The following is a 26,576-nucleotide window of genomic DNA, read 5'->3' on the forward strand; positions in this document are numbered from 1 at the left end:
AGGGGTTAAAGTGGAGAAGCAGGCTAGAGCCCGACCGATGACATGATTTTTCGGTAACGATGCAGATCCAGATTTTGGAGAGTCCTTGACATGCCCAAAATAGGGATGCGGTCATAAATCGGTTGCATAACTACCATAATTGATTGAAAAATATAAAAACATGGCCGATATATCAGCCAAGCAACTACAGTAGGTCTTTCTTTAAAGCAGACAGTAATATGGAGGAGAAGATAAACTAATATTTATGGTGCATGGTATAAAACATAGACAATAAAAGGCTCTTGAGACAGAGAGCATGACATCATCGATGAGTTATTGAAAATAATGTAGATACTGTGGGGTAATTCTCCAATAAATACATCTTTAAAAAATACATATATTTTGAATCTTTTCATACTTCTTTTGTTCTTTTTCCATCTTTATTTTTCTTAGAAAAGTGTTAAGCTTTGAAAAGCAGCTATATGTTTAAAATATGGCAAAAGTCACTCATCAAAGGCTTTTATCAAAAGCCACCAACACATAATAATATTAATAATAATAATAATAATAAGCATGAACTTTCCACAAACTTCCTACACAGAAGCATAGGGTAACGTATTTCTGTGTCACACCACTGGACCTCTGAACACAACACAAAGGTGTCACTCTGATAAGAGTGTCTTTTTAATGAGCCAACCATCTAATAATATTTATCATTATCGTCGCTGACGGATGGAAACCTCGTATGTCCAAATCTGTAACCTTTCAGGAAAATAAATTAAGAAAATAACCAATGGATCCAATGTAGTTATTATTTAGTCAACATCCACAGACACGCTTAAAATCTCACTATGTAACTTTTTTAATGAATACATTTAAATGTTGTCCAATCTGTATGGCAGAGTATGTTAATACAATAAAACTTATACAATCGGGGTGGTAGTATTTAGTCTCCCTGCTCTTCTATTGAGACATTAAGATCATGTCAAAGGTCATGGCTCACCTTCACACAGGATCTGACACAAATTATGACCTGATGGTCAAGATTACATTTATCCCCTGAGCAAGCAGGCAGGCTCTATTAGCTCAATGGTAAAAAAAATGTCAGCACTTACACATGAAATAGGGTTCAAATCCGGGGTAGAAGAGGAAAGTTACACTGCGCAGCTTTAACCATTTTCACTTTCACATGCAAATAGTGAAAATAGCAGAGAATACAAATTCACAGTGAGCTTATACTTCGGCTATTTTCACTACTTTTTCATCACACCCCCCCACACACACAAGTAGGGCAATAATTTATGAAAGAAAGAAAATAAAAAAACATAAATAGTTGATATATGGAGATACAAGGTTTGTGCCCGACAGCGACGATATTTGATTTGATTGAGGCAGCTGTGATAAAACACGGCGTAAACACAGAAACGTTGCATAACTTGGCGTGCCGGTGAGGGCAGAACGGACTTCCTCCCGGACGCATAATATTGCTTATGACTAAAGACCAAGTTGTACTTCAATCACTCAACCCTTTCCACATATTCACTAGTAAATACAGGATTTTTTGGGGGGCGAAACTTCAGTTGCAAAAAATACGTCATTTTGTCTTTTCGTAAGTATAATTTAGCCCTAGGGTCTTCACCGTTTTTCAGCCCAAGGACCCCCTTACTAGCTGAGAGAGAGATGAAGCTGGGACCCCCACTACATATTGCATTAAATTGTGTTGCAGATTACATTTTTTGTTTGTCTTGTTTTACAACACTATCATCAGTGTTGGATTCATCTTAATGTGTATTTTCACACATTTAACCACTTAAACCGTCAATACTTGACCTTTGGCTCTTAGTCTGCTCTTTTTCCCTCTACACCAAACCTCTTCGCTGAAAATAGCTGATCTGCAAGCACAGTAGATCTGCTATTTTTGGCCAAAGTTCTCCTCAGAATAGGGATGCTAGGGTTCAAGTGGTTAATGTAAAAAAAAAAATGGCAGCCCCCCCTGTAGTAATTTTGAGGGCCCCCTAGGGGTCCCCGACCCCCTGTTGAAGACCCCTGATTTAGCCTTTAGTGTTCCGACTGCCACGCAGTCACACGTTTAAGTCCACAGCCCTCAGCTGCGACCAATGGCTCTTTCCGACTACGAAGGGTTAACCCAGAACTTTCCAGAACCTGAAACTTTTACAGAACCCCTGAAGTTCTGAGATGGTTGTTTGTTTACGTTTATATTACAACCACAACCACCCCTGACGAATGAGGTACGTCCTAAAAAAAATAAACTTGAAAAATGATACGTTGTGAGCTTGTAGATCTGCTGTTTTCGAAACAAATTTCAAAATATAACTTCTCAGTTCTGGGGTTTCACAGAGCTCAGGGTCAAGTACCACCACCTCCTGAGCAGGGCTCCCAAATTAAGGTTCAGAGAACCTTATCTGCAACCCGAGCCGCAGCGTATATGGAAACGCATCCAGAGCCTGTGAAATACGTTTCACGTAACAGTTCAATTAGTTCTTGTAGTCGAAAAGAGCTATGAAGAGAGAACCAACATGAGGCATGATGTGTTCAGTCGTCCCAGCCAAATATACGGCCCGTCATCTGGTAGAACTTCATGTTGAAGGGCCTGTAGAAGTCCCGTAGGCGCTGCACCACCTCGGGGTCAATGTTGGGGTGGGTCCGCCCTTTGGTCTTGCCCAGGCAGTGGGGCTTGCTGCTGCCCTCGGCCTTCTTGAGGCAGGGGAAGCCCTTGGTCTGGTTGAAGTAGAAGTGTTTGTCCGTGATGATCCTCTTGAGCCCCAGGAAGTCCTGCACGCGGCCCAGCTCGCCGGCGGGGTCGCTGATCAGCCGCTCGCCGCTCACGAACAGGATCTGCTCCATGGGGAAGTACTGCAGCCAGTTGTCCAGGTGCTTGGCGTAGATGCCGATCTGGATGGCGCTCCACGACGTGTCGATGAGGCCCGTGGTCCTGTTCTTGAAGGTCAGGCTCTCGAAGGAGGGGATGTCGGGCTTCTTGGACAGCGTCTGCGTGTAGTCGGAGATGGCCCGCGTCACCGGGTCCCGCACCACCACGATCACCTTGGTGTCCCGGGACATGGCCGAGATGCGGGCCGGAGCCTCCCGGGTCACGAAGTAGCTGGGGGTCTTTTCCATGGTGATCTGGCCCTCCAGGGTCTTGGGCATCAGCTCCCTGAAGACAGAGAGAAGGAGAAGAGGGGGAAATCAGTTCAATAAAATGTACACACAAAACATTTCAACAGGTGCGGGATAAAAACAAAAACAGCAGATGAAGAAGATGATCAAATCTGTACGGTTTAAATGCTCCCCAAAATGATGGGGAGCACAGTAGTGTGATTTCTCGCTGCTCGGTGGTGCAGTGGTAAAGTTCCTGCCCACCTCCGCTGGGGGCAAGAAGTGAGGGCAGACAGAGGGGCCTCACAGCAGCCATGAGCTACAGACGCCTCGCTCACCCACCCTGTGTTTACGTGTCTTTTCAGCGTTTACGAGGCAATGACAAGCACGTCTGAAAGCATCTATAAAACATTGCACAACAATCAGCATATACTGTACAATAAATAGTGATTTTGTTTTTTATTAATGCATGCATATAGTGATGGTAGGCCTATGTGTGATTCCGTTTAAGGGCAGTGCTGTGGGATGAGTCGGCATCAGGGATTTATAGTCCACTTCCACTCCCCGCTAATTGGTTTGGTATACAGCCTTCAAAATGGCGGTACTAGCCAATCTACAAGCTACAAGCAACGTGACACGTTGTGAGCTTGCAGAGCAGCCATTTCCCCCGCGTGACACCGGGCGCACAGTGAATTACAAACCTAAGCTTTTGGGTATAACATGTCTAATGCATATAGACCTAAATATAGACTGAGGTTAAATGATTGGGGTCGCTTTCCTTTTCATGATGTATGAGTGCGTGTGTAAGTTCTAAGAAAGAATAACAAAAAATCTGGGAGAGTTTGTTGAGAACGCATCACCGGGCCATCAGCCAAGCGAAGCCTTTATACTGTACATTAAACATGACAGCTGGCGGCTTTCAGGGAGCTACTCTCTCTCACCGCTTCAACGCTCCGCGTCCTGGACCAATGAACGCTCCGCATGCGGTCCCCCCCTATCTCCCCCGTATCGTTGGGCTGCGTGTAAAGTTCATCGGAGCATGGTTGTTTACCGGCCTGATTTCTCGCGAGACGGTGGAATCAGCTACCAGTGGTAGAAAGTAACTTACTTGACTTAAGTACAGTTTAGAGGTACTTATACTCTAGTGTTTCCATTTTTCAGTACTTTATACTTCGACTCCACTGCTTGTCAGAGGCAAATAGTGTACCTTTTGTATATTTTGATTATTTTATATAAGCCCTATTTTATACTTTGTCTATTCAAAAATAGACAATCAAGAAGTCTCGGGTTGTGAGTTGCAAGCTTGTAGAAGATTTCGATACATTGGAAAAGTTTGAAAATAAAAACAACCTTGTGAAATGGGACATTCTGCATAATGAGTATATTTTGGTACCAGTACGTTTGTACTTTTACTCGAGTGCATTTTTGAATAGAGGACTGGTTGTTACAGTATTTGTCTATATTGTGGTATTGCTCATTTTACTTAAAGTAAAGTACTTCTTCCACCGCTGCCCGTCACCCTGTGAGGAAGGAGGAGGACGAGGAGGAGTTTGGTGTTTTCGGAGGACGTGTGGACCGCTGTCGGCCGCCACAACACACCACGCGCCCGCTGCAAACAAGCGTTGAATCATATAAGTTCAGAGTGCCCTGTGTCTGCTACAACGACTTCCGTGACACCCTCACAGGTTCCTTTTCTACAGTATGCTCTCAGAATGAAAGAAAACACTAAGGAGTTTGGCGTTTTAAGTTTTTTTTTTCACGGTCGGTCAAAACAGTGTCTGTCCGGGGAGCTTGCCCGGCCGCCCGCCTGCCCGCCCGGGCTTTTTGAGCCAGCTAGCACCAGCCCAAAGAGGATGAATAATTGAGGCATTCTAGTACTTTGGGGGTGAATTTTAAAGCCGTATTCTGCAGAGGCCCTAAATGGTGGAAGAGAAGAGATGGAAGGGGGGGGGGGGGTTTGAGGAGTGTGGGGAGGGGGGGGGGAGTTAATCATTCATAGGCAGCTTTTATCTGCCTCGGTTCAGGTCACCGTCCTCAAGGCGCCGAGGCCGGTGCGGGGGTGGGAGGGGGGTGTAGGGGTATGGTGGGGGTGTGTGAGGGGGTGAGGGCTGGAGAAAGAAGAGAGGAAAAGAGAGGGGTGTCATGGCCGAATGGATTGGTTCTGTTCTATCCCTCCGTGTGAGTGCCGCGGTTAAAAAGCAGAGCTAGCTATACAGAACGTGAGGCAAACGCAGGAAACCGCGGCCAAGCAAAATCTACAACCGAGCGTTGTGGGCTACAGCGGGTGTCGCCCGGTTGAACTTTCTCGCTGTAAATATTTAAGGCGGGATTTATGGGACTTCTTTCATCGCCGCGTATTTAATTTCCCAGCAGAGTCCCGATACATTTTTTTGAAAAAAGAAAAGTAAAAATATATATATCAGCCTTCATGAGTAGTATGTCTACAGTATGTCTGCCTTTTTCTACACATTATATGTCCTGGCCCAGTGGAAGGAGAACTGTTTATAGCACTTGCAAACACAGCATGAAATGAAACTCCCAAAAGAGTTTCAAAATACATATGCGATATTAACCCATTAAGACCGGGAACGCATCTCTGTGGCTGTTTTTGAAAAATCTTGAAAATCTGTGCACAACTTTATTATGTTTTTAAAGCAAACATTTGTAAAATATTTGATTCCAAAGATCTGAGTTACAAATGCTCGCTTTAAAAATAGTCTAATTTACTAAGATTTGCACACATTTTCACGATTTCTTTTCAAAAAATGCAGATCTACAAGCTCATAGCGCGGCACTCGGATAGCCAAAGAAATCTTAAAATGACACAGAAGGTTCCCGGTCTTAATGGGTTAAAACTGGAAACAAGAGAAACAAAAACTCACACTTTTTTTTCATTTTTCACATTTTTACCGGAGCAGAACTTTACAGAGCAGATTTTCTTCCCTCCCCTTTTTGTTTGTTTTTGTTTCATTTGATTTCATTTCGTTCGCCCTGATTCATTGCTAAAACAATTAAGAATGAAGGAAAAACAAAACTAAACACAGGAAGGTGTTCAATTTTGCTGAAGGCAACAACGGTGGGCTCAGGTATCAATGTTTTATAACTGGTAAAACCAGTAAGACATACAGACGTACTGGGATGGAAGGAGATTGATGCTTCTCCTTTCATGTTATACAAGAAAGAGGAATGCCTCTCGCTTTCATAAAGGACCTGGGGGAAAAGCAGTGTAGTAACTAAGTACATGTACTCAAGTACTGTTCTTAACTACATTTTTTTTTTACTTTACTGGAGTATTTCCAATTTTCTGTACCGTTACTTCTACTGCACTACGTCTCAGAGGCAAATATTGTACTTTTTACTCCACTACAATGAATTGACAACTTGAGTTACTAGTTACTTTGTGGATTTTTATTATTATTACAAAACATACATTAACCACTTCAGCCCTACAAGTATATACATTTCAGCCATTTGAAAATAGCCGATCTACAAGCTGCATTGTGAGCTTGTAGATCTGATATTTTCAAAAGATTTGTAAACATTTTGTTAATTTGAAAACTTGTGAAATTGGACATTCTGCATAATGAGTACTTTCCACTTTTGGTACTTTAAGAAAATTGTTATACCAATACTTTTGTACTCTTTTACTCGAGTAAAGATTTATTAACAGACTTTTATTTGTAACAGAGTGTTTCTACATTGCAGTATTTGATACTTTTACTTAAGTACTTTTTCCCACCACTGGGGAAAAGCCTCTTGATGTCATAATGCCCTCAGGCCACATTAAGGCCTTATAGTAACATACTGTACATGGATGTCAGTACAGTATGCCATCGCTGTCGGGGGGGAAAACCTTGTATGTCCAATACCGTTACTTAACCTGTGTCGCAGTGGAGCCAATGTAGTTATTATTTAGTCACAAGCTCTTGTTAATACTTTTAATTTTGTTGCTGCCCTCGTGTGTGTGTCCATGTTTTAGCTTTTGGTGTTTTTTCGTAAATTAATACCCCACTTCATCATACTGCAGCGTCACACAAAAAGCATCAAAAGTAGCAGATCCACAAGCTCGAAACGCGGCGCGAAGCGACACGTTTCGAGCTTGTAGATCTGCTACTTTTGGTGTTTATCGAATTAGAATCCTGAAAAGTAACAGTTTTGGACATATGAGGTTTCCACCCGACAGAGACGACTTGTGAAATATCCATAAAATTCACAGACAGTCTCGACAGTTTTCATCGTCAAGATGTAAAAATTGTGACCTACCTACACGCTCCTTGTGAGCTTGTAGTTCGGCTAATTTCCCTACTTTTGTGCCACACTGTCATACGACCAAGTAGAGCATTGATTCTCAAACGTATTTGTGTCACGGACCCCCAAAATGATATGTTTTTGGCCATGGACCCCCATCTCAAAACATTTAGTTCCAGGGACCGCCCCAGAAGCAAAGATTTAAGTTACAAATGTTTGCTTTAAAAATAAATATATTCTAAGGTTTGCACACATTTTCACGATTTTTCAAAAATAGCAGATATACAAGCTCATAGCGCGGCACTCGGTGCCGCGCTATGAGCTTGTATATCTGCTATTTTTGAATAGCCAAAGTATAAAAAGTTACAGTGGTTAAAATTACTGTGATGCTATATTAACGATTTTTTTCTGGGGACCCCCTTTAACCACCCCCAAGGACCCCTGGGGGTCCCCGGACCCCACTTTGAGAACCAATGAAGTAGAGCATTCACTTATATGAAAGAAACATAAAAAAGACGAAATATGGAGATACAAGGTTTCTGCCTGACGGCGACCATATATACACGGAGACGGTGGCGGAGCGTGTTTGCTGCTCCGCGGCGCGGCGGGCGCTCAAACGTTTTTCTGGTCGCGCCTCTTGGCGCTTAATTGAGCTTCGCAGATGCAGACACACGATAAAGAATAAATAAATAAACCACTATAAATAAACCGTTGGAAAATGTTATTCTTGACGGATTGGATTCTAAATTTCCTACGACGTCGGCAGATTTCATCCGCGCGGGTTGTTTATTATGAGAGGAGAAGAGGCTCGTATACGCGGCGTAGCGGGCGAGAGCAGGTTCAGCGAGTCTCGTGTCTCCCACTCGTCTTCTTCTTCTCCTTATGGAGGAAGATGAAGAAATCACACAGTTTTTTAACCCATTCAATCCGGGAACGCATCGCTGTCATTTTAGATTCATTTGAAATCGTGAACAATTTCTATTTATTTTGAAGCGAACATCTTTAGGGGGGGGGGGGGGGGGGGTCACTGGAACAACATATTTTGGAAATACATATAATTTTGGGGGTCCTTGACATGAGAAAAGTTTGAGCACCACTGATATTATAACATATACTTTTTTTTTTTTAACTACTTGAAATATATTATATTCAAAAGAGTTTCTTTTTCACGATTTTTCAAAAATAGTAGATCTACATCTTCTCTTATCGCGGCACTCGGTGCCGTGCTATCTTTCTTTAGAGCAGGGGTCTTCAACGTTTTCAGGCCAAGGACCCCCTAGCTGAGAGAGAGATGAAGCAGGGACCCCCTCTATATCGTATAAAATTTTGTTTTAGATTCAACTTTTTTGTTTACTTTTACTGTTCTTTTTTCTCTCTACACCAAACACCTCTTTGCCAAAAATAGCAGATCTACAAGCTCACAACGCCTCGCGCTGCGAGGCGTTGTGAGCTTGTAGATCTGCTATTTTTTGGCTAAAGTTATCCTCAGAAAAGGGATGCTAGGGTTCAAGTGGTTAAGGTAAAAAAAAAAATCATATCACACAAAGATTTGACGGACCCCCTGTAGTTACACTGAGGACCCCCTACGGGTCCCGGACCCCCTGTTGAAGACCCCTGCTTTAGAGCTTTCTTCCTACTCCTCCCGCCCAACACTCCCCGTACACTTAGTGCGACAAATATCAAACCTCCCTGCCCGGCTTCCCTCCCCCGAACACGGGCCAATTGTGTTCGTATAGACGCTCGACAAAGCCAGATGCCCTGCGGTGGATTCGAAACCTACTGATGACGGGACTCCCTTATTTCAGGGTGTTTCGCCCCAAGGAGACCTCCACTAATACGCCGAAACCTATAACCTTAACCCCTCAACCTTAACCTCAAAGAAACTACATGCCACGGCCATCAGTGGCGAAACACACTGTAAAAGAGGGACTCTCTCTCTACGGATGACACGTTGGTTCAAAGGCGGGGTCGCGGACTGTATGGTCGCTGAGTTCCAGCACAGACCCGCGCCCCCCCCCCCTACTCCCCCCCCCTTACCCCCTGCTGTGCCATGCAAAAGAGCACACGACTGCAATGATGTGAAAAAGTCATGAGCGTGTTCTAAAGGAAAGCATTCATATTTGATAAGCAGCCTGCATCGTACTGGTGTTGTGTGTTGTCAGTGTGTGTGTGCACTCACAGAGGTGTGTGTGTGGCGTTGCCGGGGCTCCTTGGGGGGGTGGGTAGGCTTATATTTTTGTAGGGTTTGGTGTACAAAGAGAGGACGCTGCAGTTTAGAGTTCAACGTACAGGACTCACTGAAGCATCATATTGTGGCTGTCGGGGAAAACCTCTTATCTCTATATTTTAACTTTTTCGTCAATTAATGCCCTACTTGATCATCATACTACAGCGTCACACAAAAGCATCAAAAGTAGCAGATCTACAAACTTTTGAGCTTGTAGATCTGCTACTTTGGCTATTTTTGAATTTGATTCCTTTCGTGAAGGAGGCCGATGCACACCTCAAGGGTTGGCGACAGGTGCGTAAGTCAAAAATGTGCAAATTCATGGAGGAGATCTCTGATGGTTAGACAATATGTCCTGATTGTCTGTCCTGATGAAGGTCATCGAAACGTCGATTAAAGAGGTGGTGCCATGGTTTTGCACTTTTTCTGTTTTTCATGTGTCTATGAGGTTGATAGAACTTCATTAAGCCCCCTGGTGGTGTTTTTATGATGTTTTATGTCTTCTCTGACTATTTTGAGTTTCTACCTGGAGGCTGAAACCTTGAGGGTCAAACATGCCAATAGAAAAACAGCGCTTTAGTGACATAGTAAAAACATACCCTCCCCCTCATTATCATAACACAACAGGTGTGGGCATGAGGAGGAGGAGGGACTAGGACAGGTGGGTGGTGCTAAGGTGGTGGAGGAGGTGCTAAGGTATACTTAATGAACTGGAGGCGTGTCCACATAAAAACATAATTTTAACAATTTCTGTACACTTTTTTGAAAAAAATCTTCCTCCTAGTATAACCATAATACCTGATGATTATGTTTTAGGGGGGGAAAAAATCACGGAAAATCACGGCACCCCGTCTTTAAAGATTAAAGTTTTTTTTTGCAAGATCCAGACGGTGTGCAGGTCCCATTCTTTGGTCTAACCATCAGAGATCTCCTCCATGAATTTGATTCCTGAAAAGTAACTGTTTTAGGTTTCCACCCGACAGCGACGATATACTGTATATATATCGTCGTCCAAAACCACTACTTTACAAAAAAATGGGGAAAAAAATATCGGTGTTATAAAGCAAAAATAGCAGATCTACAAGGTGTGCCCTAAAAGGAGGGCACACATTTTCGAAAAATGTAATTACATTTAAAAGAAAGTTGAAACATGGATATAAAAGTTTTCTTGCACTTTTCTGCAGAAATAGCTAGTATACAAGCTCACAACATGTTGCTTTGCGACGCGTTGTGACTATTTTCACGTGGCAAAACGAAAAAAAGAAGAAAAAAAATGAAATACAGAGATACAAGGTTTCTACCCGACAGCGACGATATCCAAGTCGATGTATATTTTATCATTTTTGGCAGAATGGCGTGCGGGCCCCCATGCACGGTGGGGTTCAGTCATGTGAAATAGATACCGTGTAGGAAGCCATAACTTTCATCTTTCACTGGAACATAAAGACACAGATGTCTGGCACCGGAGAGAGAGAGAGAGAGAGAGAGAGGGTTTGATGGTGAAATAAATAGTATATAGTATGAATAGTAAAACAAATCTATAATTGCGTGCCCACGCAGAGAGTGAGATATGGTGAGGGGAAAAAGAAGTTCAAACTGGATTCATCCTCACTGTTGGCCCTGGGAGTTCAATGCTGGACATACTGTAGTACAGTAGTGTAAAGTAACTAAGTACATGTACTCAAGTACTGTACTTAAGTACAATTTTGAGTTTTTTTTTAACTTTACTGGAGTATTTCCAATTTTCTGTACTTTTACTTCTACATCTCAGAGACAAATATTGTACTTTTACTCCACTACAATTATTTGAAAACTTTAGTTACTAGTTACTTTGTTGATTGTGGTTATTATTACAAAACATACATTAACCACTTCAGCCCTATATACATTTTGGCCATTTGAAAATAGCCGATCTACAAGCTCACAATGCGTCGCATCGAGCTTGTAGATCTGCGATTTTCAAAAGATTTTTATACATTTGAAAACGTGAAATGGGACAGTCTGCATAAGTGCTTTTAATTTTAGTACTTTAAGTACATTTTGATACCAATACTTTTGTACTTTTGCTCAAGTAAATGTTGAATTCCGGACTTTTACTTGTAACAGAGTATTTCTACATTGCAGTATTGATACTTTTACTTAATTAAAACAAATGTAGTACTTTTCCCACCACTGAGGTATACTCCTGGTCAAATGTTACTCAACTGCAAGTGAAAGTATTCAAAAGTGCATTGTTTTTTTAAAATACTTAAAGGACGACTTCACCCATTTTCAACCTATCTTCATATGATCGATTCTCACTAATGCTCATTATTATATGGTACCATTTTTGTCTGGCTATGGACAGTTCAGAAACCCGCCTACCAGTGATATCATTGATGGGGAATGGAAGCTAATAGAAACTGCAGGCTTTCTATTCCATTTCCTGGAAAGTTAAAATGCTATAATGGAAGCTATTGTTCTTGCGTTAATAAAAATAATATTGAAATGTTGAAACCCTGCCTAACGATGATCTCACTGGTAGGCGGGTTTCTAAAGGGTCCACAGCCCTCCTATATGAGACACAGACCGATTACGAGCTTTAAGTATTCAAAAGTAAAAATGACAAATTACGTTTTCTTTTGGATATCAATGAATTATTGAACTTTAGCCATTTTCCCCCAAAACTTCTCCCAAAAGCAGATCTACAAGCTCACAGTGCATCGAATTGCAACGCGTTGTGAGCTTGTTTAGATTTGCTATATTCAGTATTTGAAATAGAGCAAAGGAAAGCGAAGGGCTAATTTGTACTTTTTCCCTTCCTAGAAATGTGGTTGAGTCAAGAGTACAACATGTGTCTTTGAAATGTAATGAAGTGAAGTGACAGCCATACTGTAAGTATCCAAAAAAAACAAGTACTCAAGTGCAGATACACACATAATTCACTTAAAGCTGCACTATACTTTCCTCCTCTACCCCGGATTTGAAACTGGTTTCCTGCTTAAGTGCTGAAAATGTTAACATCGTGCTAGTAGAGCCGGCCTGCTTGCTCAGGGGATACATTGAATCTTGACCATAAGGTCAAAATTCGTGTCAGATCCTGTGTCTAGGTGAGACATGACCTTTGACACGATCTAAACGTCTCAATAGAAGAGCAGAGAGACAAAATACAACCACGCAAATTGTATGAGTTGTATTGTATTAGCGTGATCTACCATACAGAATGGACAAAAAAAGTTACATAGTGAAGCTTAATATCAAAAAATTATTGAGATGTAGACATTTTCCCCAAAACGGCTACGATTTTCCAAAGATTTTCCGAAAATATCAACAGTGAAAGTAGCAGATCAATAAGCTCATCAAGCGTGTTGAATTGCAACGCGTTGTGAGCTTGTAGATTCGCTATTTTTGCATTATCTGAAATGGGGCTCATGAAAAGAAAAGCTTATGAACTCTTTCCCTCCTCGAAATGTGATGGAGTCAAGAGTACAACATGTGTCTTTCAAATGTAGTGAAGTGAACGCCAAAAAAACTAATACTCAAGTACAGATACACAAAAAAAATGTACTTTGTTACTGTCCGGAAAAGAACCTAAAGTGGATTCATCCTCACTGTCAGCGTCAGCAGCATCAGGGAGGTCAGCGGAGCAGAGCTGGTTAGGTTTTTATGTGCCGCTACACCAGAGTCTATCTTTCCACTACGCGGCAACCACATGCGGCGCTCTCTAATGAAACTTTATTGGCGGCGTAGGTGAAGTGACGGGACGAGGGAACCGTCCCCGAGAGTTTGCCAAGAGATTTACGGCCGCACCGCGCTTTGATGTCTCCTCCCCCGCCGCGCGCCGCTAAAGGATACAGCTCCCCGGAGCAACGCTGATGCGTGAAACACACGTGCGGCGCGGGCGGGACGGACGGACGGACGCGCTCTTTGAAAACGGCACAGCACGCGGCACACGAACGAACTGGAACGGGAGAAGAAAGAAAGAAACTATATGGCAGATGAACCAAATCCCCAACCCCCTCGGAATCAAACATGACTGTTTTTTTTTTTGCTCGGGGCCCTAAATTTAGACACTGGAGAAAAATGAAGATGATTGAATACGACGGGGCTACTTGTGACACGCAAAATAAATAGCCGCGGAATGTGTGTGTGTGTGTGTGTGTGTGTGTGTGTGTGTGTGTGTGTGTGTGTGTGTGTGTGTGTGTGTGTGTGTGTGTGTGTGTGTGTGTGTGTGTGTGTGTGTGTGTGTGTGTGTGTGTGTGTGTGTGTGTGTGTGTGTGCGCGCCGCGGGAACACGGTACATGGTGTACTTGGAGAGGGTCTCCCTCATATGGTACTAACTAGGCCTTCCTTCGTCTGCCAAGGTCCTTTGGGGGCTATACTTCTATTCCCTGTTAAAGGAGGGATTCCAACGCACACACCCTGAACGGTACTATAGTACATCACTCAATGCAGTCCTTTGTACGGCTTTTTGTCTATAAAAAAAAGCCCCCGTTCGGAATATAGCGGGGAAACGCATCTCTGGCTGCTTTCGTTTTCCCCCCATCGCCACATCGCATGCACGCCGCTTATTACCGAGCCGGTGTTGCCAGTAACTATAGCGGCCAGGTCTAGGAAAACCATCCCAAAATAAGCGACTAGAGGAGGTTGGTCAATTTGTTTTAGAACAGTGGTTTGTTCTCAAACTTTTTCATGTCAAATTTGCCCCAAATTAATGTATTTGGCCACAGACACCCTTCTGAAAATATTTTCTTCTTTATTTATTTTTTTCTTTTCTGAAAATAGCAGATCTACAAGCTTGTAGATCGGCTATTTTCAAATAGCAGATGTATATAGGGTTCAAGTGGTTAAACTGAAGCAAGCCCAAATAAGCCACTATACACTTTAGAAACAAGCCCCCCCCCCCCCAAAAAAAAGCGCAGCCCACAACTTTCAATATTTACAAGCGACTTTTATAGGAACAGTAAGCCCAAAGTCGCTTATAGCAAGCAGACATGGCAACACTGCGGCTCACCATACCTGCCTCGCATACCCCTACCCCTCCCCCTCCCCTCGCTCGGACCCTTCGATGACTCATGTCTGCCTCCGCCTTTAAAAAGTGCGATGAAAAAAAATTTACGCGTTCCAAAAAAAAGCGGCATATAAGTTCTCATTCGCTGTAAATCGAGTGCACGCACGATTTCACGGTATGAAATATGGATTGTGGAGGAGGGGAGGATAAGTAGAACAAACTAACAAAGGCTCAGCTCAGAATTGAACCATTTCCTCCCGTGTTATTATCCCAGAGCCTGGGTAGAAAAGAGGGCCCTGGATAGAGGCCAGTGTCGGTGGGCTGTAGGGCTGTAAACGGTGCACATGCGGGCAAGCGGGCATGAGTGCCGTCCACTTAAAGGAGCATACCAGCCTTTTTTTTTTTTAATATCGTCTCTGTCGATGGGAACCGAAACTGTTACTTTTCAGGATTCAAATTCCAAAAGTAGCAAAAGTAGCAGATCGACAAGCTCAAAACGCGGCGCGAAGCGGCGCGTTTTGAGCTTGTCGATCTGCTACTTTTGCTACTTTTGCTACTTTTGCTACTTTTGCTACTTTTGCTACTTTTGGAATTGCTACATTCTAAAAATGTTTATCCCACGATTTTGTAACCCATTTTTTCACCTAGTGCCAATTGCCTACGCATGTAATCCTGGGCACTACTCTCCCTCTGCCAGCCTGGGGAAAGCCCCAAACTCAGCTCATGCTTCCTTTATTTTTAAGGATTTTACGGAATATGGAGATAAAAGGTTTTCTGCCCGACAGCAACGATATGTGGGTCCTTTGACACTTTTACTTTGATAGGATTGTATTCCTTGAAACAGTTTTTGTATGTATTTTTTCCCCGTTATGGAGTTATACCGTATCGGCCTATTATTCATGATAGTTATTGAAGTCTGATCTTCTCAAGCACTTTATTAAATCACACGGAAATATCCACACTTAATCAAAATGCTATTCTTGAGGCCGGTGCCATAAAGCTTATTCTCCCCCCAGTCCCATGCATATACATGCATATGGATGTACTTATGGATTATTATGGCACAGTCAAACTACATTATGAAATGTAAAGAACACCAACAACACCGGGCATTTAAAGGAGTAGCTCAACCGAAAAAACACTTATTTTCTATCAATTAGACAATTACCGTAATTTTCGCACTATAAGCCGCACCTGAATATAAGCCGCACCTGAATATAAGCCGCAGCAGCTAAATTGAATGATTTGTACATATATAAGCCGCACTGGACTATAAGCCGTGGGTGTAAAATCCATAGATTTAGGAGGTCCCCTAGTGGCCGTTAGCTGTAAAAATCCATAGATAAGCCGCACCGTTATATAAGCCGCAGGGTCGAAAAATGGGAAAAAAGTCGCGGCTTAAAGTCCGAAATGTACGGTACACGCCCCAAGCCTTGAATTCATGGAGATTTCTTTAGTTTTTGTCTCTACTTGAGCCTACTGTAGTGCGACAAAAAAACCAAAAAATCCCCATGAATTCAAGGCTTCATGGGGTGTATAATTTATAGGCTACATACAAAATAAGTCATTTATTGGGTGAACTTTTCCTTTAAGCCCTATTTTGACAGCGTTGCAATTGTTGTCCTTTCTTGTTTAGTTTTCGCCTAAAATAGAGACGCCAGGTTTAAAGTGTCATCTATACTCCTCTTTGCAGCAGGAAGTCCCAGCTAGGCAGGAATACACTCCCACAGTGTACCCCCCCCCCCCCCCCACCCCCCCACCACCACCACCACTGACTGCCACCAGATAATAATCTGGTAATTGGCTCAATATTTCCGCAGTTTGCAGGGGAAACGAGGAGAGGGCCACCGGCGCGCCGCCGCTCTCTGTGGCTTGAGCTCAACGAGCCCATTTTCCAGGTCAGTGGACGCGAGCGAATAGGTCAGAGAGAGAGAGAGAGAGAGAGAGGGAGAGGGGAGGAAAAAGGAGGGGGGTGATTTAGAGTAATGACCCACCACCCCCAACCCCACCTCTCCCCCGCCAGTCAGTCCTCTCTCTCAGGCTCTGCTTTACCGCTCTGTCGTCAAGCCTCCTGGAACAGCGTAACCCCCCCCCTCCCCCCCCCTCCACCTACTCCATCCCGCCCCGTGGGCTGCATGCATTGGCCCGGGGGCATCGCCCCAGGTAATGACATGCGAGATGAGAGATATGGACGTGGAAAAGCCTATACGCTTATGCTCCGCATAACGGTGCCGCACGCCGGGAAATTACCGGCCAACAAGTTGACCTACTGTACAAGCAGACCTACAAACTCACACGCCGCAAGCGCCAACCGTGAGTTTGTAGTGAGCTTGTAGGGTATGCTTGTAGGCTGTCTGCTATTTCCGTGATAAGTACAAATCGGGCTTAACTACTTAAAGGGATAGTTTTCTTTCTATCGATTAGTCACTAAAGAACAGGGTAAACTGTTGCGCCCTTCTTTGTCCTTTGGTAACGGTTGGCTGCAGGTGCGGTGGTCTAAAAAATATAGAGAGGGGAAAAAAAGCAAACGTTTTGGTCCTGGGACCTTCGTCCCAAGTCCTTTAGCACTGACGAAGGTCAGTGCTAAAGGATCCACTTTGAGCACAGAGCACTTAATGAGCATGTAAAATAAAGAAAATATATTTTCTTGAAATCTCTCTATGGAGTTTGCCTTAAATGTTTTTTTGCAGTGAGCGAGTCTCGTTTTGCTAGTTTTCCAATCGATTAGTCACCCCATGGAGACCTGGGTGACTACCTTTTTTTTAGTTTTCGTCGCATTCCTAAGCCACTAATTTGATGACCAGCAGACCGGTAGGCAGCGGTTCCGGTGGGAGACACGAAGGAGACTCTTTTGTGTCTCCTACTTGAACCACTGCCGGTCATGAAATTATTGGCTTAGGAATGCGACAAAAAAAAAAAAAATATCCATCAATTCAAGTCTCCATGGGATGACTAATCGATTTTAAAAAATGTCATTTTGGGGGTGAACTATCCCTTTAAAGCCTCAACCAGCTTCTACTGCACAAGCACATCCCCTTGGGGGTCAGAGGGAGGGGGGAGGGTGTCAGCTCCCACTGTAATCGCTAATTAGCCACGGAAAAATGTCATATCGAAATCATCCTCCCTTTCAATTAAACACATAAACCCCCTATATACTTCATTGACCCCTATATAAACCCTATAAACCCCCCAGGGGTGCGGACTTTTTCCCCCTCGACACTAAAATCTTTTCATCTGAAATTCTGTTTGCGTTGAATGTTATATTATTTATATATCGTCAGTGTCCAGCCGGGACCAGCTAACTCCTTTTTCATCAAATCAACGCTATTGAACCCCCTCTACATCTGTGTAAATTTTTTTTATAATAACATGAAAAGTATTAAAAAGCGCCTCTGACGAAAACTCCTAACTCCATTGGACCCTCAAACTGTCCGTCAAAAACAAACAACTCCCCCCTCCTCTCAGGCTCTCGAGAAGCTCTGCTCTGTATGAGGCAGACAGGGAGAAGATTTTTCAATGCTTTTGGGAGAACATAAACTGGGAAGAGAAGAGAATGTATGTGCAAGGTTTGATAGATGTCACCCCAGTAAAGAGGAGAAGGGTGTCTTCACAAATGTGCTCGTGTTTTCTTTTTAAATGTTAATGGACAGAGAATGAGTGTGTGCAGGAGTTTGTTTCAAACATCTCCAAGAGCTCAAGGAGATCATGCCAAAAGACTTTCACAGCTTTTATGACAATCTAAAGCACTAAGAAACACCCACCACACACACGCAACACACAACACACAACAGTGTGATAATAAAATGTTGATAGGTATATGATAGGTAAATTCAACTGTGGTTGTTATTGTTAGTGCAGTAGGCTACAGATTTGATAGGCTAAAGATTCTATTTTTCATGAATGTATTTTGTATTTATATGCCTTTTTTTTTTATTGTTGGTGTGCCATGATCGCTTTTGTTAAATACATGATTGAGTATTGAGGCAGAATTGTTTGTTGCACTCAACTGTAGAAGAACAACAGTGGTAACAGTTAGATCCATGGTTGTTTACAATGCATGTTAAAATAAAAGTTGTTTAAGTACAGAATTCAGCTTGATCTATAGTATATGAGGATGGCGCTCACCATAAATAGCTGATCTCCAAGCTCACAATGCGTTGTGATGTGTTGTGAGCTTTGAGATCCATTGCCAGCTGTTCTTATCAATGATGGACAAAACCTCCTAACTCCACTTGCACTGGATTTGGGTAAAGTGGTGATAATATAATGACACATGCAAGTATCTGATAATATATAAAGTCACAATACCAAGTTTGATGAGGCAGTATTGCTTTGTTTTAAAAATATAAGGTTTTCTTCATTTTCTGAAAAAATTATATTTTGTTTTTCATTTCCTGAACAATTACCATTTTGGATTTAGCTGGTTCCGGCCGAACAGCAGAGATATATATATATCACATACAGTATATTGACATGCCTAGAATAGGGACACTAGGGTTCATGTGGTTAAGCCCTACTTTGCCGTATGACAAAAAACGAAAATTAACCGATCTACAAGCTCGCAAGGCAAATGCCTTGCGAGCAAATACCTACAGTAAGTACAGTACTTAAGTAAATCTACTTAGTTATTTTCCACCACTGAGTAGGGCAGGGGTCTTCAACGTTTTCAGGCTAAGGACCCCCTAGCTGAGAGAGAGATGAAGCAGGGACCCCCTCCTCTATATTGTATACAATTGTGTTTCAGATTCAATTTTTTTTGTTTACTTGGTCTGCTCTTTTTTCCCTCTACACCCATACCTCTTTGCCAAAAATAGCAGATCTACAAGCTCACAACGCCTCGCAGCGCGAGGCGTTGTGAGCTTGTAGATCGGCTATTTTTGGCTAAAGTTCTCCTCAGAAAAGGGATGCTATAGGGTTCAAGTGGTTAAGGTAAAAAAAAAATCATATCACACAAAGATTTGGCGGATCCCCTGTAGTAACACTGAGGACCCCCTAGGGGTCCCGGACCCCTCTGTTGAAGACCCCCGGAGTAGGGCATTAATTAACAAAAAAAACACTCAAAGTTAAAATATGGAGATAAGAGGTTTCTGCCTGACAGCGACGATATATATATCAAAACGGGGGGACGCCAAAAATAGGGGATGCCATAAATAGGGGGGTTGCCAGGTTTGAGAGTGGTTATAAGCTCAGCGGCTGAACTCCATGGGGTCAGTGACAGAGAGCCAGATGTTTACGGGATTACAGGTGTGATCATCACTTCCTACAGGATCAAGAGATTTAGGATCTGTGTCCCCTCCCTCCCTCCCTCTCTCCCTCCCTCCCTCCCTGCCTCCCTCCCATCCGTCCCTCCCGCGACCCTGACAGCTTTAGCAGTGCTCCCATGGGGGATCATCACACCACCCTCAGCCCTGTTTGTGACCTCGGCTTTTATTTATAATCTCTCTCCCAACCCTTTCCTCCGCTTCTCCTCCTGTCCACCTGCACTCCTCCTCCACCTACTCTAGTTGTAAATCCTCTCTCTTAAACACGTACTTGAGCCCCAGCATCCCTACTCTGGGGGGGAGGGGGGGGGGGAGACGCCCATTCCGATCTATCTACAAGCTCAGATCGGTTATTTTCGGGGCAAGAGATTTGGCGTACAGTGGAGAAAAAAACAAGAGCGTATACCAAGCACTGTTGCAACTCAGTATGGAGGGTTTAAAGGGGTAGTTCACCCCAAAACAAAATCATTTTTTCCCTATTAATTAGTCGCCCTCTGAAGCCTTGAATTCATGGCGATATACTCCAAAACAACTCTAACAGTGTGATCCAGAGAGGTTACAAGTGGTCGTTTTAAATGTAGTTTTGCTCTCGTGTGTGTGTGTGTGTGTGTGTATATGTATGTATATATATATATATATATATATAAAAAAAAAAAAAAAAAAAAATTATATATATATATATATATATATATATATATATATATATATATAATTGTTTTTTTTATTTTTTTTTGGGGGGGGGGGGCAGGGAGCCCCATCTGAAAATGTTTTGTGCAAGGACCCTCCTGAAGAGAAGAATTATTCAAACTTTTACAAACACTTTCAAGATTTTTCTAAAATGTTCAAAAATAGCAGGTGTACAAGCTCACCGCCGCAGCACCAAGTAATGCGCTGTGAGCTTCTACATCTGCTATCTCTGAGAACCACCGTTCTAAACAACTGTTCTAAATCCTAAAGAGTTTTCTGAAAAAAACGTATGTTATCAGGAATGCGACACAATCAAAAATTAACTCAAGGCCTGGCACATGGGGTGAGAAAAAGGTCGTTTTTTTGGGGGGTGAATTCCCCCTTTAAGCGGTTAATCCTCTCCTACCCTTTTTCCCTCTCTTGCCCACCTGCACTCCACCACTCTAGTTGTAAATCCTCCCCGTTAACCCCTCGTGGACAGGACAGCGAAGTACTCCTCCGCTCCGGGATTACTCTGCGGTCAGAAGCATGCACTCAGCTTCACATACTTAAGACTGTCTATATTTGAGTGTCTCTCGTGTCCTTTTGACTCTGGAGTCATTTAACCGCCCGCACGAATCCTATAGCGTTTCTATTCTGGGGGCATGTTGTAAAAGGCGAAACATTCCGTGAAAATAGGCCAACGTTAAGGCCAAAATAGCTGTAATCTACAAGCTTACAGTATAAGCTTGTCGATTGGCTATTTTAGGATATTTTGTGCAGACAGTCAAAACATAGTTGTATTACTTAAAAGTTCTGGATCGCAGCTTTGATTTGATTCATTCAGCATTTCCTCAAGGTTTGACACATTTTATAGATTCAAAGTAAAAGTTTGTTTCGAAGTTAGCTGCTAGCATGTCGTCGTTCCACATTATTACTGTTTGGGTACTTCAATATTAATCCATTACGACCGGGAACACATCTGTGTCACTTTAGATTTATTTGGCTATTCAAAAATAGCAGATATACAAGCTCGCGCTATGAGCTTGTAGATCTGCTATTTTTGAAAAATCGTGAAAGTTTTTGCAAATCTTTGAATATATATATTTTTAAAGCGAACATTTTAACTCAAATCTTTGCTTCTAAATCCGAACCGTTTAAAAAAAAAAAAAAGTATGTGTCTATATCAGTGGTTCAATTTGAATAAAAAAATGTTCGCTTTAATGAAATATTTGTATAAAGATTCGCACAAATCTTCACCATAAAAATAAATAAATGCAGATCTAAAAGCTCATAGCGCTGCACGGAGCTTGTACTGTATATCTGCTATTCTTTTTTATAGAAATCTGAAAATGACACAGATGCGTTCTCGGTCTTAATGAGTTAACGAAACAAAAGCTCATTCTCACGCAACTGACACTTAAGGGCAGAGGAAACGTGAACTAAAAATGATGCTGAGGGGTATTCTCTTGGGAGGGAGGGCTCCATGGGAACAACTGGGGGGGGGGGGTAGGAAGTCATTCTGAGTGGGACACAATTACCAGATAAGATTGAGCAATGTCTCCTCTTCTTGTGGGGGGGTGGAAACAACAATGTCCCATGGGAACTGACAAGGTCTTGATAAGGACATACTGTAGTGGCAGGAAACTCTGTGGTATGCTGAGGACAATGATGACAAAGATTAGCCGTCGGATGGAAGCGTCCACATCTTGAAAAGTCAAGTAGGCTATCCGGGATCGGAGAAATTCAAGTTAATCATCGTCATCATGAGGTCACGGAACTTATACTGAAGACATAAATTACTAATAAATACTGTATGCGCACTTTTAACCTCTTTAAACCCTCTGGTGAAGTTGCACCACTTTTTGTCCCAGTCTAATAATACATTTTATACAGCGCTTTTCTGAGAACTCAAAGTCTCTTTACAGAACAGGAACAAAATAAAAACGAATTTGTTGGGGAAACAAGATTAAAAACTATAGAAGTAAAGGTAAGAATGGGGGGATTAGGTAAGGGAATGCAAGTTTGAAAAGGTGGGTTTTGAGTGTGGTTTTAAACGTGGTGGTGAGGGTGGGGCCACCGAGAAGGGCTTGTCACCCCAGGTTCGTTTATTTGTCCTGGAGACATCCAAGAGGTTGGCATCACCTGACCTGAGGGAGCGGGAGACGTAGTGGCGTTGGAGGAATACAGAGAGGTAGCGGGGGGGGCCCATGGTTGTTTAGTGCCTGTGGTGATTAGTATTTTGAAATCTACTCTGTGCTTGACTGGGAGCCAGTGGAGGTCATGGAGGACTGGTGTGATGTGGTTCCTGGATCAGGTTCTGGTGAGCAGGCGGAGCGGCACAGTTTTGTACATACTGTAGTTTGTACACCAAATCTCGTCAGCCAAAAATAGCCAATCTACAAGCTCATTTGTTTTTTATCACTGGTGTGGATGTGTTTTAGCCCTGCTGAAAATACATGAATTTCCTTTTGGTAAATGTAAACTGTCTGATATGATTGATAGTCCCCCCCCCTCCTCTTTTTTGTACAAGTGGAACTCGTATCCAGTGGTGGAAAAAGTACTCAGATATTTTACTTAAGTAAAAGTATCAATACTGCAATATAGAAATACTCTGTTACACGTAAAAGTCCGGAATTCAAAATGTACTTGAGTAAAAGTACAAAAGTATTGGTATAAAAATGTACTTAAAGTACCAAAAGTAAAAGTACTAAAATATTTGAAAATAGCAGATCTACAAGCTCACAATGCGTCGCGATGCGACGCATTGTGAGCTTGTAGATCGGCTATTTTCAAATAGTCTATGTATAAAATAGGGCTAAAGTGGTTAATGGATGTTTTATAACGTAATAATTTATAGTAACTAGTAACTAAAGTTTTCAAATAATTGTAGTGGAGTAAAAGTACAATATTTCTCTCTGAGATGTAGTGGAGTAGAAGTAAAAGTATCAGAAATTGGAAATACTCAAGTAAAGTACAACATTGTCAACCTCAACATTGTACTTAAGTACAGTACTTGAGTAAATGTACTTAGTTACTTTCCACCACTGCTCGTATCACCACACACTGCTGAGCAGCTGTCAGAACACGGCCCGCACCAGGACTTCTGTCAGTTGGAAACCATGGCAAAGCAAACGGCTCACACAAACATCCAAATTATTCAAGAGTGACACAGTTTTCCAGGCTACGTCCCCATGGACTAACACTACAGTGCCGGCTACAGTGGCAAAACATTTTGTATTGTATTGTCGGCAAACAATGAAGGAGCGTTATGCAACGATTACGAGGGAAGACTGAATGAAAAGTAACACGAGAGACAGGGTTGGGTCGTTTGGGTCGGTCCCCTGGGTACAGCCTCGCTCTCCAGATACTAGAGATACCATGCTTTCCTTCTTGATACGGATTCCGATACCCATAACTTGCGTATCAGTAGATTCCGAGTACGGTCGATCCAATACCCGTGTGTCATTTAATTTCACCCTCAATATGACTTTTTTTCTATCGATTAGTCACCCCATGGAGACTTGAATTCATGGATATTTTTTTTAGTTTTTTGTCACATTCCTAAGCCGATAATTTGATAACCGGCAGCGGTTCTGGTAGGTGACACAAAGAGTCTCCTTTGTGTCTCTTACCGGAACCGCTGCCTACCGGTTCGCTGGTCATCAAATTATTTACTTAGAAATGCGACAAAAACAAAAAAATATCCATGAAGTCTCCATAGGGTGACTAATCGATAGACAAAAAGGTATGTTTTGGGGGTGAACTATCCCTTTAAGTATATTTCCATGCCAATACTCTTGTACTTTTACTCAAGTAAAATTAAAGTAAAACATCCGAGAACTTCTTCCACCACTGGCAATAAAGGCCCATACATGAACCTCGACCTGCTGTCTATTGTAATCTTGATCTAACCTGCGCCAGTAATCCAGTCACATTCTACCTACTGGGAAAAAAACACTCTAGCAAAGCCCTCCAACATTATACACACGAGGGGGAGAGAAGAAACGTAGCGCTGGCTGCCTGCCTTTTCCTCTCTGACACGGAAATCTGTGTAAGCTTTTGATATGTCTGGCTACGCATCGGCAATCTCCCACTTTTCTCGTATTCACACACATTTCAGAGCGCTCGTAAATCGCGCACATGGCACCCAGCGAAAACAAACTGTGCAACCCATAAACTTTGTTATACTGGGTTTGAGAAATTCAACGATAAAGCCCCGGCGGAGAGAGTGCCGGGATAATATCCCTACGTTTATTGGAAAGTGAAAAACACGCTTATGATTTTTATGTTTTCATCAATCAATCCCCTTTGCAGATAAAGCTCCCGGTTTGCGCTCACATTCCACTCACTCTCTGAGCGTTGAGTGCCTCCACTTTTCTCTCCATCCCCTCTTTCCCGTATCAACAACCGCTATGAGATTTTACTGAAAATTTTATAACGTTAGCTTTTGCAGTATGTTCTTATAAATTTCTCAGTAGTGTTTAAAGTACCCCCCCCCCCCCTCCCACTTCGCCTCCTTTGTCCGGTGTGCAGGAGGTCCCCAGCTCATTGCATAACGTCTCTGTCGAGTGGAAACCTTGTATGTCGAAAATCGTTCCTTTTTTATTATCGTTTTAAAATTGAGAAAATAGCCGAAAATAGCCGATTTTCACTACTTCTATGAAATGATTGCGTCTGCGTAGCTCACCAGTTGGTAGAGCTCTCGCCTTTGGACCACAAGGTAATGAGTTCGATCCCGGGCGCCGGCAACTCGGCATATGAGTAGCACAGCTTGGATTGCGGCAAGTTGTGCGGTAAGTACTGGGAGCTGATGGTCAGCAATCCATCTCCCAGGGGTCTAGCGCAGTGGTTCTCAACTTGTGGGTTGAAAACCCTACATGATTTTGGTGGGGGTCCCCAGATGACAATGAAGTGACAATGTAAGGACTTTTAAGACCTTTTTAATACCTAAAAAAAGATATTGGCTATTTTCCCAATATATATATGTGGAACCGAGACAAACTAAATGTAATGCCTCAACTCCTACAATTCCAAGTGCTTGTCAGGTTGGGGGGTCCCCATGTATTTGTCGCGGCCTGAAAATGTTGAGAACCACAGGTCTAGCGCATTGTAACATGGATAGACTCCCGCGTTCTCGGCTGATATACCGACACCAAGCCTCTCCGATCTACTTACTTACTGTGCGACACTCTTGTATGGGCAAGTAGGGCATCAGTTTACGAGAGAAAAAAACCTAAAAAGTTGAAATATGGAGATACAAGGTTTCCACCAGACAGTGTTGATAAGGGGTGAAGATAAGCCTCATCTTTGTGGAGAAGCGCTTGTGAATAATTCAGACTCTCTAACGGTGGTGGAAGAGTGACGCGAGGGAGGAGAGGAGGCTACTGGATACACCAGGACCATCTGACAGCTGGGAATAACATACTCCCTCACTTCACTTCCTGCTTCTGACTGGGCTGGATGTCAGGAGCAGCGTTGCCAGATTTTTTGCAACATTCTAACAACACAAATCTGGTACGGGACTCGATCACTGGCACAAAACACTTTCAGATGGGGGGGGTGGACAGATACATGTTAATTTGGGGGTCCATGACATGAAAATATTTGAGAACCGCTGGTTTAAATAATAATAAAACATATTTGGAACCAAGCCCAAATAAGAGACATTTTAGAAACAAGCCACAAAAAAATCCAACCCGCAATTACCAATATTTACAAGCAACTTTACAGAAAAAGGAGCCCAAAGTCGCTTAATAAGTAGACATGGCAACACTGGTCAGGAAAGAGAGAGAGGGGGGGGGGGGGGGACGATGGAGGGAAGTAGAGAGAGTGAGAGGGAGAGAGATGGAGGGAAGGAGAGAGAGAGAGAGAGAGAGAGAGAGGAAGAGAGACAAGGTGAGAGGAGAAAGAGGAAGACAGCGGAAGAGGAAGCAATGCCTAATTTATGCTCCATCGCGCCATGGTGTCGCGGGCCTAAAATAGCCAACGCAAGGTTACATACAGATTGGCTATTTACAGACAGCAACACCCGTGTACAACGAAGTATAAATCCGTCTCAAGAGGGGTTCACGGAGAGACTAACCTA

At 42.8% G+C, this 26,576-nt stretch overlaps 1 protein-coding gene across 2 annotated transcripts in view; it reads right to left on the reverse strand.

The window, feature by feature from the left end:
• Window positions 1-748: 748 nt before the first annotated feature.
• Window positions 749-26,576, reverse strand: part of LOC308104802 (heparan sulfate glucosamine 3-O-sulfotransferase 3A1-like) — a 72,033-nt gene continuing 46,205 nt past the window's right edge. For both annotated transcript variants that reach the window (XM_080455330.1, XM_080455329.1), the window contains exon 3: window positions 749-3,154. In XM_080455330.1, the coding sequence (XP_080311456.1) occupies window positions 2,533-3,154 (622 nt within the window). In that variant the 3' untranslated portion in view covers window positions 749-2,532. The remainder of the gene's footprint in view (window positions 3,155-26,576) is intronic.

This window comes from Gymnoscopelus braueri (genome assembly GCF_963280865.1).
Source record: "Gymnoscopelus braueri genome assembly, chromosome: 17".
In the NCBI taxonomy this organism is placed as follows: domain Eukaryota; kingdom Metazoa; phylum Chordata; class Actinopteri; order Myctophiformes; family Myctophidae; genus Gymnoscopelus; species Gymnoscopelus braueri.